This window comes from Poecilia mexicana, unplaced genomic scaffold (assembly GCF_051168715.1).
Source record: "Poecilia mexicana isolate PSO_F unplaced genomic scaffold, ASM5116871v1 scaffold_4, whole genome shotgun sequence".
Taxonomy (NCBI): domain Eukaryota; kingdom Metazoa; phylum Chordata; class Actinopteri; order Cyprinodontiformes; family Poeciliidae; genus Poecilia; species Poecilia mexicana.
Genome location: NW_028263373.1, coordinates 23,952,600 through 23,969,047, shown reverse-complemented (window position 1 = coordinate 23,969,047; position 16,448 = coordinate 23,952,600). Strand labels below are relative to the sequence as shown.

Genomic DNA, 16,448 nt, shown 5'->3' with positions numbered 1-16,448 from the left:
CTATGAATCAGATGTTGTTTTTTTTTCTTTTATCAAGTGGTTTCAACTCCGAATTTGAACAGTTAGACTGGAAAAGGAAATGTTGCACATTTTTCTGACAACTCAAAACCATCACCATTGTCAGGGTACCTTTTTTATTCTAAGAACATTAAGCATACTGATCATACTAAACATTAAGAGTGTCTCCAGAGGTCTTAAAGTACCTTCAAGCCTAACGTCATTTATCTGCTACTTCACGGCAGGAAACCTGTGGGATTTATTAGCTGTTAATTGCTTAGAAGAATACAGCAACACTTTTATCAACAACGTTTGCATAGCACTACATGTATGAAAGAATTAGGGAGATCCAAAGTCAAAGGAATATATAAATAGTCTCTATTTGCATAACTGTGGCAACAAGGTATTGTTTTTACAACTTGGATCTGGTTTTCCTCTCAAATGTTTCAGTCTTCTTTTCCATCAGATTTCAAAATGGTAAAGTTCACATTCCCTACTCCAACATCTCTGTGTATGGATTCATAATTATAGAGGAGTGGGAAAAGCAAATGAGGTGGATTAGCAATGAATATAAAGCGCCAAACTGGGGGGAAAAAAGTGCAGTGAATTCCTGAGTTCAAGGAACTCAGGAATTTCTAAATTAAAAACTTGTGCTAACTATGACCCAAGCTACTCTGAGCACTCCTTTGTTTTAAGTTGTTGAGGAAAGGCCTCTTCAAGATACCACAGGAGAATAAAGGATTTCTCAAACATGTATAAAAGAATGACATCAACACTCCAGGTGTGTTTTTCATGAGGGAATAACTTTATAATATGGAAACCTGAAAAAAGTGAATTTTATATCATGTTGTTCTTTTATAGGCACATTGGTCTTGTGCTGGCTGGCAGAAATAAACACAAATTGTCTGGTCCATTCCTCTTTAAACTACCAGTTTTTGTTGTCCATCTTACTTTTACTGGCGAACTTGGAGCATGACATGCTTACACCAACTTCTGTTTTCTAAAAGCTGTTTTCACTGATGGGTTCAGCTGTCTGACCCAGTAACAACCTGTCGATTGTTGTCACATCTTTAGCACATTCAAGCTAAACCAAAGTCCTGATTCCCTGTCCATCCTGTAAAAATGTTACAACTGTAATGCCAAGACATCACATGTGGAAAAAAGGGATATGAACATACATCTGTATCAAGTTAATCAAACTGTCAGGCTAAATAAATCCACATACTGCATATTGTTTCCCATCAGTAGAGTTAGTCTCCTACAAAGCAAAACTCTGTTTTGATAGACACACATTAACGTGTAGCATTCACATTTACTTCCATAAACTCAGGATGCTGCAGGTGATGTCATCATCCTCTCCACAGTTCTCAGTTTCAGACCATCGTTCGCATTCAAGTTATAATGTGAACAACCATATTATAACATCAAAGCTAAGGAAAATTATCTTAGTACCTGCAATGTGACGGTTGCCTACATGAAGGGCAGCCATGTTGGGGAAAGAAGCTTTTATCATCTGATGGCATTCTTGTTGAACTGAAACAGAATAATCAGTTTGTAGCTGTAAATCTATCTTCTTTAATGGCTCTAAGTGTGTGCAAAGGAATCTTTCACACTGTCATGATCAAACTGCAAAACAAACATGAACAAAATTTTTTGCTTGATAGGACAAAATATGGAAGATATTAATTTACTTTGCATGTATTGGAATGAATTAATGAATTAATTAATTAATGAATATACCTTATTGTCCATTAGTGATTAATAAAGCAAATGTATGAATGACTTTACCATACGTTCACATTTCCGTACTACCAGTTTCTAAATTGAATTTGTACAAGTAAACCAAAAATATTTGTTTCTATGAAAATTATTTTGATTCCTAAGCTTAAGTCAGACATTGAATTGACAGCCCTGACAGCACCGTGTTACATTATTCCCATTCTAATGAACCTCCCCTTGGTAGAGCAGCTGTCTGAGTAGGCACAGTGGGGAAGCTAATATGCGAGTCAGGCTTTTCCCATAGTTTAGAAATATTTTAAGAAGTTGCAGTCATTGAACACCTTTCATAACTGTGATCAGCTTCACTAATTGGATGTGATTTCTACTCTTACCCATACATCAGAGGCATTCATTTGGCTTCCAGCTTTCTCCTGAGTCGTGCTTCCTTCTTTGTGACTAATGGTTGGAGCTGCTCATTCTGGTAATTTAGTGAGAAAATCTTTGCTTGGGTGGAAAAGGTTTCAGTGCAGCCTGAAACCTAATCCCTGCCTGTTGTTTGTACTTCAGTCAATAGCGTCAGCAGGAAGGTCTGACTAATTCATCTCTTTTCTTCTAAAGCGACTGCAGGGTCAGTGAGCACAGTTATAGCAACGATACCTCATCAATCAAGTACAACTTTTGCACTTTAATATGGCAGGAGATTAAAGGCAGACTGCTTGACAGAAAATCAGCCTGTGTCAGTGGATTAGCTTTACTGGTTATTGTGAAAAGTGCTAACGTGTTCTAAATGATGACATCAAAAAACAAGATACACCATCAAATTGTTCTCCAAGTTGTTTTTCATTAATCTACAACATATAAAAGGAGAATGTTTTGACTTCAAATTTATCTTTATTATTAAAAAGCTGAAATCAAGTTTGACAACATAATTTGCAATTTCTATTAACCATAACCTTGATTTAGTTATTGCAAATGGTAGAAAAGAAACCACGTTTTTATGAAATAATACGTGCCACAAAATAGAAGAATTAGAACCACTCAGTTTCGTCATTATATTTTTAAACAGAAAGCTGCTTTAAAAGAAAGACTGCCTGTGAAGAAATACAAAGCTCTGCATAGCAGTTCACCTTCAGCACTGAACTGCATTGATAAGGTAAATGTATGAGGGGCCGTTTAGGACAAAATTTACGTTTTGTCTCTCACACACTACCAAAAACTCACGCACACTCAAAAAAATAGCTACGCACACTCAAAAAATACTCAAATTGCGTATACACACACTACTAAAATGTCACACACACAAACGTTAACTTTCTCGCTCACATACACTACTAACAGCTCGCACACACACACACAGACTTTTATCTCTCACATACACAAGACTAAAGTTGAACACACACACACAGTACTAAGACTCGTTTTTTGAATGTGTGAGAGTTGTCACGGAAGAGGCGGGGCATAATTTTTGGATCAAACTGCGCATGCGTAGATCCTAAACTATAAGTTTCGATTGTTGACTCACTGTATGTTTTATTACTTAGTATATTTGTGCTTTTAAATATATATAAATATATTGAAACTATCTTTCAATAGCTACCTTATATTAAACTATGTTAAGGACAAATGTCAAACATAGTGCAAATATTTTGAAAACAAAGTAAAAGATCTTGCAGGTATATTAATCTCCTTCCTCCTTCATCAGAAATGAAAAATTATAAATGCACACTACGTGTTGGGAACCTGTGTTTGTTGACTGACTTTTATTTGTCAGGCTTACGAGACAAAAGCTGAAAAAAGATCGATTTTCTTCGCTTTCAAAATAACACAAAACAGCGAAAAAAGACCTCCACACCAGACCTCGTTTATTTATGTATGTATTTTTATTTTGATAGCTGCCGATTAAACTGAAAGTTACACATTGACATGATCATATGAGTAGTTTTTACCGAGAAATCGATCAGAAGCGCCGTGAAAATGGTCATATTCACCGGATCCGCGTCTCTGGCTGCAATGCGCGCTCCCGTCACAGGGGGAACAGATTTTCACGGGGGAACAGAATTTCTCACAAGACCCAAGGGCGTAGGAACAAGTCTGTCATTGGGGGGGATGCATATCGGAAACCTGACAGATCAGTAAATAGCTTGAGCAGAATTGTCAAACAATTATGCCATCCAGGGCCGTGCAGGGACCACTAAAGGGGCAGGTGCTCAAAAAAACAGGGCACATCTCACCGCATTCTAGGACAGAATATTAACAAAGCCACACAGCTTTCAGAGTTTAATAAACAATGATAATTTACAAAATTGTGAGATATACAATCAAAGCTAAGGAAAATCTTTATATAGAGCATACAGCTATGCATATGTAAGATATTTTATTAGTAATTTCTTTATGCAGGTCTATTTTGTTATAGGAAAGTATTACAATATTCAAACCCGCAATTTAGCAAGATATGTAAATCAGAGCTAAACCACCAGACATAGTTTGTCTTTACAGAATTACACTATTAAAAATGTAAACAACAAATAATTTTAGTACGTTATGTGTCAGAAGAGGGATTAGAAAATAATACAAAAAAAAAAAAAATTGACCAAAAGGGCACTTGGGGGCAAGGAGCAAAAGGGGCAGGTGCTCAAGCCCCCCAGCCCCTCCCTCTGCACGTGCCTGATGCCATCAACACATCAGTAATGCGTTACTCTAATCTGACCCTTGTTTCAGTAACAAGTATTCTAACATGTTACTATTTACAATCCAATAATCAGATTAAAGTTATGCAGTATAATGACCGTCATTCCAGGATGAACACTCACTTTAGCATTTGCTTCACAACTAGCAAGCTACATACTCTGGTAGTACACACAGGCTACCAGATTCTGAAATATTTTATTGGTCAAAAAAATTGACTGGTAATTGAACAGGTTCTACTTATTTCTAAAACCAAAGTAGAAAACAGCTCATAAAATAGGACTCGACAGTTTTAAACTCAATACAGCAGTTTGACCAACAAAAATAAAATCTAAACAAGTTTTGTTCTTCTTGAACATCTCTCTACATCAGTGCAACAGTTTGATCTACAAAATAAATAAAAATTATACTTTCACGTCTAACAGACACCTTAGCTCCTCAGTCTCACTTTCCAGCCCTGCATTCAGTAACTTACCAAAGATCCATAAAAAACACTGAAGCAAAAAGCCTAAATGTTTTTTTCTCCTGTCATTTTCAGCCGCAAACATTTAACTAAAATATCTACGGATATGTGTTTCTGTCTCTGCCTCCCTCTGACTCTCTGCAGCCTGATGTTCCTGCATACATTCATGTATTTACAACAGACACTACAGTAATGTACAGTATCAGAATGTGAACTAAATATAAGAAGTATGTTTCTATCATACAGAATGAGAATTTAAACAACTTAATTTTCAAATGTATACATTATTATACATCTCAACCCTATTGTGTAGCAAAAAATTTCACTAATTTATTTTTAAACCTCTCCTCAAGAACTTTTTTTATTGTCTCCTGTAATTAATATAATTTTTAATATAATTAATGAATATAATTTTTAATGTAATTAATTAATATAATTTTTATATCTTTACACTGAAACTCCAACTGGCTCTCTTATGTCTTCCCTGACCTGCTCCTCTCATAATAAAATAGTTTAGCTTATTTAAAAATTAAAAACAGTTAATACATATTTCAGTAAACTAAATGAAGACTTCACCAGAGCTTCTTCACCTTTCTTCAGCATCATTCTAGCACTGCTGTTCTCCTAAATATCTAAATAATATAATATAATATAATATAATATAATATAATATAATATATAAATACAGGTTAAGTATGATCAGATGTTGCTCACTTTAAATAATAAAAATTTCGCTGCTGTTTCAGTCTCATTCTAAATCATTATGACTAGACTAGCTAGCTTTTAAACAAAGTTAGCAGTAAAATTTTGGACATGTGACTATCCCAGAATTAAAACGGCTAAACCAAAAAGATTTAGTTCTATATATGAAAGTAAACTGACAACAAGATGTTATAAACGAGCGATATTCATGGCAACATTCCTGACAGACAGTTTACCTTCTTCAAACGGAGTTTCTGACTCTGTCTGCTGCTGCCTTTACTCTGAGCGTTCAGAGGGGGGAGGGGGAGGAAGCGCTCTGCTGAATGCGCTGTTGTGCGCCTTCAAAATAAAAGCACGCGAGTGGAAGATTTTAAAATTCTTCGCAACAGCGGTGAAATTATTGGGGGGGACGAATGTGGCTCTCTCCAATATTGGGGGGGACATGTCCCCCCGTCTCCCCCGCTTCCTACGCCTATGCAAGACCTCTTAATAATTCCTGTAATGCTGGCACCCAGTGGACAGATTGTACTACAGCAATTTTGCTGTTTTTAATCAATCAATTAGATTCATTTATTTCTATAGCACATTTAATCTACAAGAAAGTTAAACGTTCTATATATATTTAAAAGCACAAATATACTAAGTAATAAAACATACAGTGAGTCAACAATCGAAACTTATAGTTTAGGATCTACGCATGCGCAGTTTGATCCAAAAATTATGCCCCGCCTCTTCCGTGACAACTCTCACACATTCAAAAAACGAGTCTTAGTACTGTGTGTGTGTTCAACTTTAGTCTTGTGTATGTGAGAGATAAACGTCTGTGTGTGTGTGTGCGAGCTGTTAGCAGTGTATGTGAGCGAGAAAGTTAACGTTTGTGTGTGTGTCACATTTTAGTAGTGTGTGTATACGCAATTTGAGTATTTTTTGAATGTGCGTGGCTATTTTTTTGAGTATGCGTGAGTTTTTGGTAGTGTGTGAGAGACAAAACGTAATTTTTTTGAGTGTGCGAGAGTTTTTGGTAGTGTGTGAGAGACAAAACGTAATTTTTTTGAGTGTGCGTGGCTATTTTTTTGGAGTATGCGAGAGTTTTTGGTAGTGTGTGAGAGACAAAACGTAAATTTTGTCCTAAACAGCCCCTCATATAAATGGGCTAAACAACCAGCAACAACAAAAAGAGAAACTTTTCTGCCAGCTGAGGAGAAACCCAACACACAGGACACCGTGGCAAATCACAAGAGTTAAAGAGTTTTCAAATGTCTTGTGTGGCATCACTAGCCTGTGTGCGCACGTCTGCGTCTACGACCTCAACATTTCACATGCAGGATTCTTGCTGCAGGGCGACAGTCACCTCATCGTACAAGTTCTATATGAAATGAATGAAGAGGGAGTGACGTCGCCCCCTGTGTGCCGGGCCCATGAGAGGCTACTAGTATTTCACACACACTTCTGCCACAAGTCATCTATTCACTGTTTCAAGTTATATTGTATTTTATACTTGTGATTTGATAAAAAAAAAAGAAGTGACCATACAAAGAGAACCATTCTAATGTGAACTTAGCATAACAAACCTGTTGTTCAAAAACCGAGTCTTCTTTCCACTCAGGCACTCATGCAAAAAACTTTTTCCCTTCACATTCCCTTGCTGACAAAAAAACAAAAACAGCAAAACCCCCTTTCCACCAAAGGCAACCTACATTTGTAAGTGAAATATCTGTGCAAGGATAAGCATGAGGACTACAACAACAAAACAGCAGAATGACACAGTTTCTTTCCCCTGTCAGCTCCATTTACAGGCACTTTGGTGTTTGTCTTGTCTCCTTACCAATATGTACTCTGAACATTCCCTGGACATACAAACTCTGTTGAGAGAGATAAAAAGACATTTGGCACATGGAGGCAAGAACACGTCTGTGAGAAAGAGAGAGAGAAAGAGAGAGAGAGAGACAGAGAGGGAGAGAGAGAGAGAGATCCAGCAAGGAGGAAAAGAGAGGTGGTGATAAAGAAGGTGAAGATGGGAGAAAAGAGAGGAAGGTTGTGAAACAATGAGGATGAGGAAGTGAGAAATGACAAGGTGAGTACTCGGCAGAGTGAAGAAGATTACAGAGAGTCAGAGTAGAATCAGACAAAGGCAGCTGCTCACCTAATGGAAAGCTGACTGCGCCTGCCTGCCGTTTTTATTTGTTTTATAAAAGCAGTGCAATTCAGAGGTATTGGTGGCTAAAGGTTGTTAAAAAAGGGATATATATATATATATATATATATATATATATATATATATATATATATTTACAACCCTAGCTTATTTCCTTATCTTTGAGGTTTTTCATTCTAGACGTCATCAAATGAAGCAATGAACTGTATTCATAGACTTATAAGATGATTACAGGTTATAGCTCAAGAAGTAAAAAAACTAAAAATTTCAAAAAAGACTGCAGTTCCACCATTCTTATCAATCATTCAAAAACTTATTTAGGAAAGCTACATGGAAGTGTTTCCACTTTAACTGTGATGCAAATGCGGCTTCTGTAGCTTGGAGCTAGTATTTATAATAAACCATCCCAGACATATGTCTTCAAACTGTTTTAAAGAGTTTTATTTCATCAGAACCTGCAGGATGATGCCAAAGAGGAACGTTAACCCTGGAGGGATTAGAGCAGCGGTCCTACCACCCTGCAACTGCCTCCAACATGCCTGAGTCAAAAGGCTGACTTTCCACAGTGTCTCAGCGCTGCAGAGTCCTGCTAACAAGCCATTGATTTGATCCAGGTGTGTTTGAGGAGGACTGCAGGTGGTAGCGCTCTAGGGCTGGACCTGGACCTGGACTAGAGTCATTTTAGCCTTGGTAGGAAAAGGGTTGAGTGTTAAAATCTCATAGTTGAAGTTGTGTGATGAAGATTACGTCGTTTTATTCTCAGCCTCATCTAATCCGACTTTGACTGGGCCATTTAATGCCTGCTTTTAGTAGTCATTTTCATCTTTTGATTCTATCGATAAACAGATGTACAGATATTTTAATTTCTAATTCCCTGATATAATTCAGAATTCATTGTTCCATTAATTATGACAGGCCGTCCTGGCCCAGATGCAGCTAAATAGGGCCAAACTATTTTAGCAGCAGCATGTGTTTCATAGATGGGTTAATGCTCTGCTGCTGTAATGCAGCGTTTTCTTCAGACCGTGGAGCTGCATCCTTCTCATCCACACCGTGTTGTCAACAGCAGCTTTTTCCATAAAAACCTCTAATAAAGTTGTAAACTGAATTAAATTACAGTAAAACATGAAGTTCCATTTTTAACCCAGATAAAACTGTTAAAAATGAACTACTGTATAAAATCAAATTCACTTTTAACTATCGGTCCCTTAACATTTTTGGTGATTATTATGCATTAATTTGACTGAATAGGAATATGGTATTAAATTTGGCTTATCCATTCCCTCTTTCCATTTTCAAACAATTAAAACATGAAAAAGCATTTTTTTTGTTTTTATATATATATATATATATATATATATATATATATATATATATAGATAGATAGATAGAGTTTTTGAACAAAAATATGAAGATTGAATTTGATTTTAATATTTTATTACTTAGATTTAGGTGACTAAAGTGTGGTGCAATCAAATCATTATTTTTTCATTTTTAGTTTTTTGAAAGTGGAGAGACTGAGTGCAGATTTTGTTCTTTTGGGGAATTTGTATTCTTCTATTTGCCCAGATCTTGAATGTCCCTTCAACTAAACAGAAATGTTTAACTAAACCGTCTTTGTGCTGTTCACATAAATTAAAAAAAAATTGTTTTAAAACACAAATTACCATTAGTAATTGTTTTTCATTTTTTTCCCATTCAATACTGTTGAGTTTTTTTAAGACTTCAATGCTATATTTTCCTATGTTAATCTGTCTTTCAATTTGAATGTAGGCAATGGAAAATGGGGGAAAAAACGTTTTATGATTTATAGCCTAGGAAAATAAACAGAAACCAGTTCCTACCCAATTTTGACACTTAAATGATCACGTAAAACTCACTTTCAAATAAAAAGAAAGTACGTTTGTATAAATGAGACAGGAAAATAAATTCCGCATTGAATTTTGCATTTTTGGTCAAATAAATAAATAGATAAGAAGAAATAAATTCAGAAAATACATCAATGCTTGTGTTTGTGATGAGGGCGTAAGTTTAAAAGGGCTCTCATACTTTTTTGGCAAGCATTTTATTTTTTTCTGCTCACATGGTGATTTCTTTTCAAATGACTTCACACAAAAAACAACTGATCAGAATCAGTGTTGGTGCTGATTCCAGACACTTCCAGAACATTAAATCAGAGCTCAAAATGAAGACATTCCAGAAACATAAAATGAGTGTGAATGTGTTGCTGTTTTTACTCTTGCTTGCTGTATAAATTATTTCCTTAAAAAAAGCTGGTGCTACTTTTTAATTTCATTTGGTCTGACTTGTAATGTTGTGAGCCTCAGATTCTTACTCCATTCTCATTCCATCCCTCTTTCTCTTCTTCTCCTATTTGTCTGTCTCTTTTTTGATGACCTGAGAGGCAGTGGCCAATGAAAGACAAAAGGTAAAATGGGTATGGATTTTTCTCACTCAGCCAACCATCCCTTAGATGATTAAGTAGTTCATCAGGCAGAAATATAGAATTCTTCCCGGCGTGCTCATCGACCTGTCCTATAGATACATTAAAATGTCGGCAGGAAATCGTTGCAGAATGCACCGCACTACAGATAGACTGCGAGCTTCTCTACTTCGATTGATCTCTGTTGCATCTTTTTGTGCCTGTGTGTTGAGGGTGGCAACCCCAAGAGCCTTGCTCAACACATACGAGGCATCACACACATATAAAATCAAGACTGATGATGGAGGCTCCTGAATGTGTTTCTTGAAGGGGATTTTTTTTACTGCAGTTTGAAACTGTTTAGTGTTACTTAAAGCAACGTTTATATACAGTAGCTGCTCTTTTTTTTAAGAAAGATCTAGTACATAACATCCTACTTTTTACACAGTTCTGTGCTAGCTATAAAATTTGTGCATTTAGGCAGTTGAATAATTAAAGTTCACACATCTCCAAATAGCATGAGACTTACATAATGACTATTTGCACGCTTTAAGGAGGAGAAAGCTAACTCAAAAATCGCCAGCTCCACAGAGGCAGAGGGCTAAGAATGAGGGGAGCAGGGTGTAATCCTAAAATGGGCTGCACGCCATAGGACTCAGGGCTAACAGGGTTATGACTTGAGTCCCTGAGGGAATCACATCTACTGTTCAAAATGACACTAAAACAAAGGAAACAATTGCTGGGAACTTTTACACTTTGCAGTCGTTCCAGGATTTCATGATCATTTTTGTGCTTTTTTGTAATCAATATCATAGATTTTGTTGTGCTACTTTAAAAATATTTGCAGGAAATTTTGCAGTATTTGTGCTTTTTTATGATTATGAACATCAGTTTTTGTTACTCGCGATCACCAACTATAAAATTACATCAAGTAAGGCTGACGCAGCACTGGAATAGAACTAAGACATGAAACCTAGGCGTAAATTCAAGCTGGGAGACTTTTCCTCCAGCCGGCATCACCAATTACCCTGCCTCCGCTTTGGGCAACCTGGACACGCCACCACTCCACCTCGTCCAATCACACTGCAAGAGCTCCTTCAAAAGTCAAAGCAACTTCAGATCGTCCCACTTCAGTGGTGCTTCATCCCACCTCCATCCGTCTCCACCATCGGGCTCCTGGCGTCTCTAGGTCCCATCAAGACTCCTCTCTCCAAGCTCCGCTCCACCACCAGTGACCAGGCCCGGGGGAAGACTACCCTGAGCTTCGCTCGAGCTGATCATCAAGCTTGCAGCTATTCTCAGTCCGCTCGTCTTCTGCCGGTGTCCAAGCACCAAATTACCAGTCCAATAAAATTGTCTAATTGCTGTTTCTCTCTCTGTGTCTCTACAGATTGAAATACTGCCACCTGCAGTCACTGAAACCCAATTATTTTGAGTATTTTTGTATAAAATTTGGAAAAAACGCATAAATATGAATTGGCGTTAAAAAAATGTGCGGACCAGGAAATCTGTTTCCATTTCCACTATCGCAGAATCACTAATCACTGGAGGGATTGATATTAATTCTAATTTTCTCGTACCATACAAGTAATCTGAAAACTATTTAAAATGCCAACGCCACCTTTAAAAGTTAATATAGAGGTTGCAAATGTAAAGAAGCACCCATCTCCAGATCACCCTGAATCAATTATATGGCAAAACAATTAAATAATTCCATAGTTCGTGGTCTAATAAATGATTAATTAAACCCGAGGATGATCATAATGCCAATTCTTCTTCCTCAACTGCCTGCATAATCTCTATAGGCTCTATAGGCCTAACACCCTGTGCTGTATATCACACTGATTATGACAAAAAAATATATATATATATATCCTTCCAGTTTGCTGGTCCTCCAGATGGGAATCAACTGCTGAAAAACTTCCAGTTGAAGGAAAATGTCTCTTAAGGCCACTCTTTATCAGTTGGTACATAAGGTATTGTTTTGTAAATGCTTTGATTAATATCAAGCTGTATTTTAGTCCTATTTTTACTTTTATGGTTGTGTTTGATTTTTGTTATAGTTCTTCTTTTTATTAGACATATTTTAATTTAATTTGTGTTTGGTATCTATTATTTGTAATTGTCAGTGTGCTGCTGCCACTTTTGACCATGTCTCTTTTGAAAAAGAGATGTTTAATCTCAATGAGACACACCTGGTTAAATTAAGCTTATATACACTGTTAAGAAAATAAATTTAAAATATGCTAGTTGTAAAAACCTAACCATGTGTTCAATATTAGATCAAATTAATAGTGTTTTAAACAAGAAAAATTAGCTCCAAATTATATAGATGATTCAATCAGCGTAATCTCTTATGTAGGATATTTCTATTGAAACATTACATTAAGTTGAATTGAATAATTTAGCTTGTAGTTCTCTATAGTTTGAAACACAGCTAGTTTCTCTGTGGACTGAGCAGGCATTCACGGGGGTCGTGGCTCTGTGTGTGAGTTTAACCTTTTGACCATCTTGATAAGATTTAAACAGCTGGTGTAAAACTGAATGCAACACAGAATATCTGTAAAACACATAATCTAATTTGTAATCTTTCCTAGTTATTAACATGTCTTGATTGAAATAGCCTAATTATAGTTTTTGGATTAATAACTCATTCAATATGAAATATATTACCCAAATCTGTTTGAAGCAAAGAGAAAAAAAGCTCAAGAGAAAAAATTTTCTACGAAATACAACAAATCAAAGCCTTACAGATGAGTTTAATTTCACATTTCTTAGTATTGATCAACCCTATAACATTGATGTTATGAGGTTGTTACAGACTTATGTTCTGCTGAATCTTGTTAGATTTGCTTCTCACTGTAATCATCACAGTCAATTAATAAAGACTTAGTGCAAAAGGATCGTCTCAGTCAGTGAGCAATACATTAACATGTGAAGAATAACTGTGTCTTAATGGTCCCAAGATGTCTTGGTGCTTGGATGGAAATCTAAACAAGGAAGAGAAGAATCAGGAGTGGATCATTTTCTGTTCAGATATAGAAAGAAATCATAACTGCAATCTTAAAAATGTGAATACCCAACTCAGTTTGGTCCACAGTGCAAAACAGAACGCTCTAAAAGTTTAAAATCTGAAGCTGAAAGAGCTTGTCTAGTGGTAGAAAAGTACAATTGGTTCCCATTAAAGAGTTTCTGTTGGAGATTTTCTGATCAGATCAGGACATCCTGCTCATCCTGCTTAAATGGACGATTTTTAAAAGTAGAATAGGAGCCAGGCCTTCTAGCTATCAGGCTCTTCTCCTCTGAAACCATCTCCAACTTTTTATCCATTTTGTCTGTCATTTTGTCAAAGGCAGACAGCCTGCCCTACTTTTCAGATTCTGCTTTGAGGTAAAAGTTTTCATTTTGATGAAGCTTGAAGTTGAGGTAATCCCGAGCTGTCTCTAGTTATGCCATTAAAGATTTAGATTGTTGGATCATACATTGCCTTATTGTGCTTACTCTGTTGGTTTCTCCCGCTGCTCTCCAGTTGTTTATTCCATGGGCGTAGGTTTGGGTAGGGACGGTAGGGACATGTCCCGACCAATATTCACGGGATATGAAAAAGTCCCGACCAATTTTTGCCATATTGGCTCAAAGAACGTGGATCTACGATCTTTGATTAGCAGCAACAGGCGGTGCGCGGAACGGAAGCTTCTTAGTTTGACATTAATTATGAGCCTCCGAGACCGTGTCGGAACGGTGCTGTCGGGGGGATGGGGGGAGGGGGAGTCAGTTGAATCGTCGGACGTTCTTTGATTAGCTGCAAAAGGCGGCGGCTAGCTGGGCACACGCGTCTCCTTCTGAGTCTCCGAGACCATGTCGCCACCAAAAAAGAAAAGGACAGACATTAGAAGTTATTTCGCTACGTCGGCTGTAAGTACAGTGAGTGGACCCATAAGTTAGATATCTATCACGCAACGCATTTGTTGTAAAGTCCGGTGTTTAGTAAGGTCAGCACTGAATGTGAGGTAGAATAGGTCTGTTAATTATGTAATATTTTTTCACATAGGATGCTCAGACAGCAGAGCAAGGGGTAGAGCAGAACGATGGAGAGGTGGCTGGAGCTTCAGGGCTCCAGGTGAGGTGTTAGTTCTCAGATATGAAATATACTGTGAAATTATCTCAGTAAATATGGCATTTGAAGTGTTAGTCTTAAATTAAGTTAAGCTAGTGTGAATACAAACCAGGTTACGCTTTGTTTGCTCTATAGGAGGCTGTCAGTGTGAGTGCCAGTGACCAGGGAGTATCCAGAGGATTTCTTTTGATCTTACTTGTAACGTTTGCTGAATTTTGTAAAGGAAAAAGTAAAGTGTTCTTGAACTGATCTGCTGAGTATGACTGTATCTGGTTGTATACACAAGATGTATGATATGGTTATGGTTGGGGGGAGGGGGTTATTAAGCCAATGTGGTTTCCCCCCCCTTCTCAAAAATGTTCGGTGCTCTTCGGCATATTTCACTGTGCTGCGGGGGGGGAGGGGGGTGTCAAGGTCCCCACCAAAACTTAGACCAAACCTATGCCCTTGGTTTATTCCACCATTCACTTTATGTTCCCTCTGTTTTTCTCTGCTACACCTGTAAATCTGATGCACAAGCAACAGTGATGTATGACAAAGCTGTTTCTCTTGGCCCACTGGAGATTAAGTTATTGAAGCCTAAAATAGCATCTCAGTGCTAAACATGTAGCATCAGCACGGACATCCCCAACGTGAATGTCAGCATCTACAGTCCACATTTCTAAAGAAGCTCCACGAATGATCAGGAGTTCCTGAAACTCTGGAAAGATTAATGGATAGAATAGAACTTTGCACTAATCTGATGGTTGGATAATCTGGAGAACAAATTAAAAACAATACATATCTTTGGTTTTAAGCTTATATGTCTCATTTATTCAACAATTTAGCAGCTCTAACGAGTTTAATTGAAACTGTTGCTTATTTTGTCAATATACATTTTTTGATTAAATTGTGATTAACTACAGGCCCTGAGATTAACTCGATGAACAACCTGAATTGAGTCCCACCACTATTTTTTTCTTCCTTTCCACTGTCACCAAGGACATAAACAGGACAGTGAATGCAGCGTGTCAGTGACTATTGTACGACTGAATTTCCTTTGTTAGAAAACATTTCAGCCCTATTAACTAAATTGAATGGTTATGCATTATATAAGTACGTAGTATTAAATTGAAAAGTATGTAATTAAATATAAATCTATCCACATTTGTTGTAATTAGCACTATAAAAACAATAGAACATTTTTCAAGTAAGTGATTGACATTGCTGTCAAAACTCGGCAAAATCATGATAGCTGGTGAATTGCCTATAACGCTGTTTGCCATATGCCAGGGAACCAAGAACCAGAACCCTACCTGACCTACTCTAAAATTTACAGCATCAGCCAGCAAAACTAAATTTAGAAATTGAAGATGGAAATTCAGGTTTAACAGCAGCACAGCAAAGGGAAGTGGAAGCATGCAGATTCATACAAAGAAAAGAAATATATGATGAGAGCTAGAGTGAGAAATTATACAGTAGAGCAAATTTACAATGTAAGGTACGTAATACTGTAATATACTTACTACAGGATTACTTAGCATTAGCGAACATGCTAAGTTCGCTAATTTCAGGTGAGAGACGGGGTACACCGTGGACAGGTCCCCAGTCTTTCACAGGGCAACACAGAGACAGACAGGACAAACAACCATACACACACACACTCACACCTAGGGAGAAGTTAGAGAGACCAATTAACCTGACAGTAATGTTTTTGGACTGTGGGAAGAAGCTGGAGTACCGGAGAGAACCCATGCATGCACAGGGAGAACATGCAAACTCCATGCAGAAAGACCCAGGCTGGGAATCAAACCCAGGACCTTCTTGCTGCAACGCAAGTCGTTTAATAGCTGAACTATAGATAGGTTAGAGTAAAGTCTCCTGAAGGTATAAACATCTCTAAAAATGATCAGGATTAAAAACCTCTCTAAAGCATTTTGTAAAATATATGATGAATATATGACGAAATGGGCCAGTTAGCAGTGAAAAGGTGTAGAGAGGTTTTTAAACGTTGTGGTTTTAAAACCACCAATATTTTATATCTTACAGATCCGACACTCTAATGGATATTAGTCTGAGTTCTATGTGAAATCCTGTGAAACTGTGGTATTGTCATCCATGGATACGAAGCATAGGAATCTCATGCTCCGGCTGGTAATGACTTGAGACTTCTGTAAGAATTTCCACACAATTCTCACAGTTACCCGTC

At 37.2% G+C, this 16,448-nt stretch overlaps 1 protein-coding gene across 1 annotated transcript in view; it reads right to left on the bottom strand.

Moving 5' to 3' along the window:
- The window catches only part of nlgn1 (neuroligin 1), a 295,070-nt gene that overhangs the window by 227,754 nt on the left and 50,868 nt on the right, over positions 1-16,448 (bottom strand). Inside the window, exon 2 of the mRNA XM_088005107.1 lies at positions 13,645-13,661. Within this exon, the coding sequence (XP_087861233.1) occupies positions 13,645-13,661 (17 nt within the window). The remainder of the gene's footprint in view (positions 1-13,644; positions 13,662-16,448) is intronic.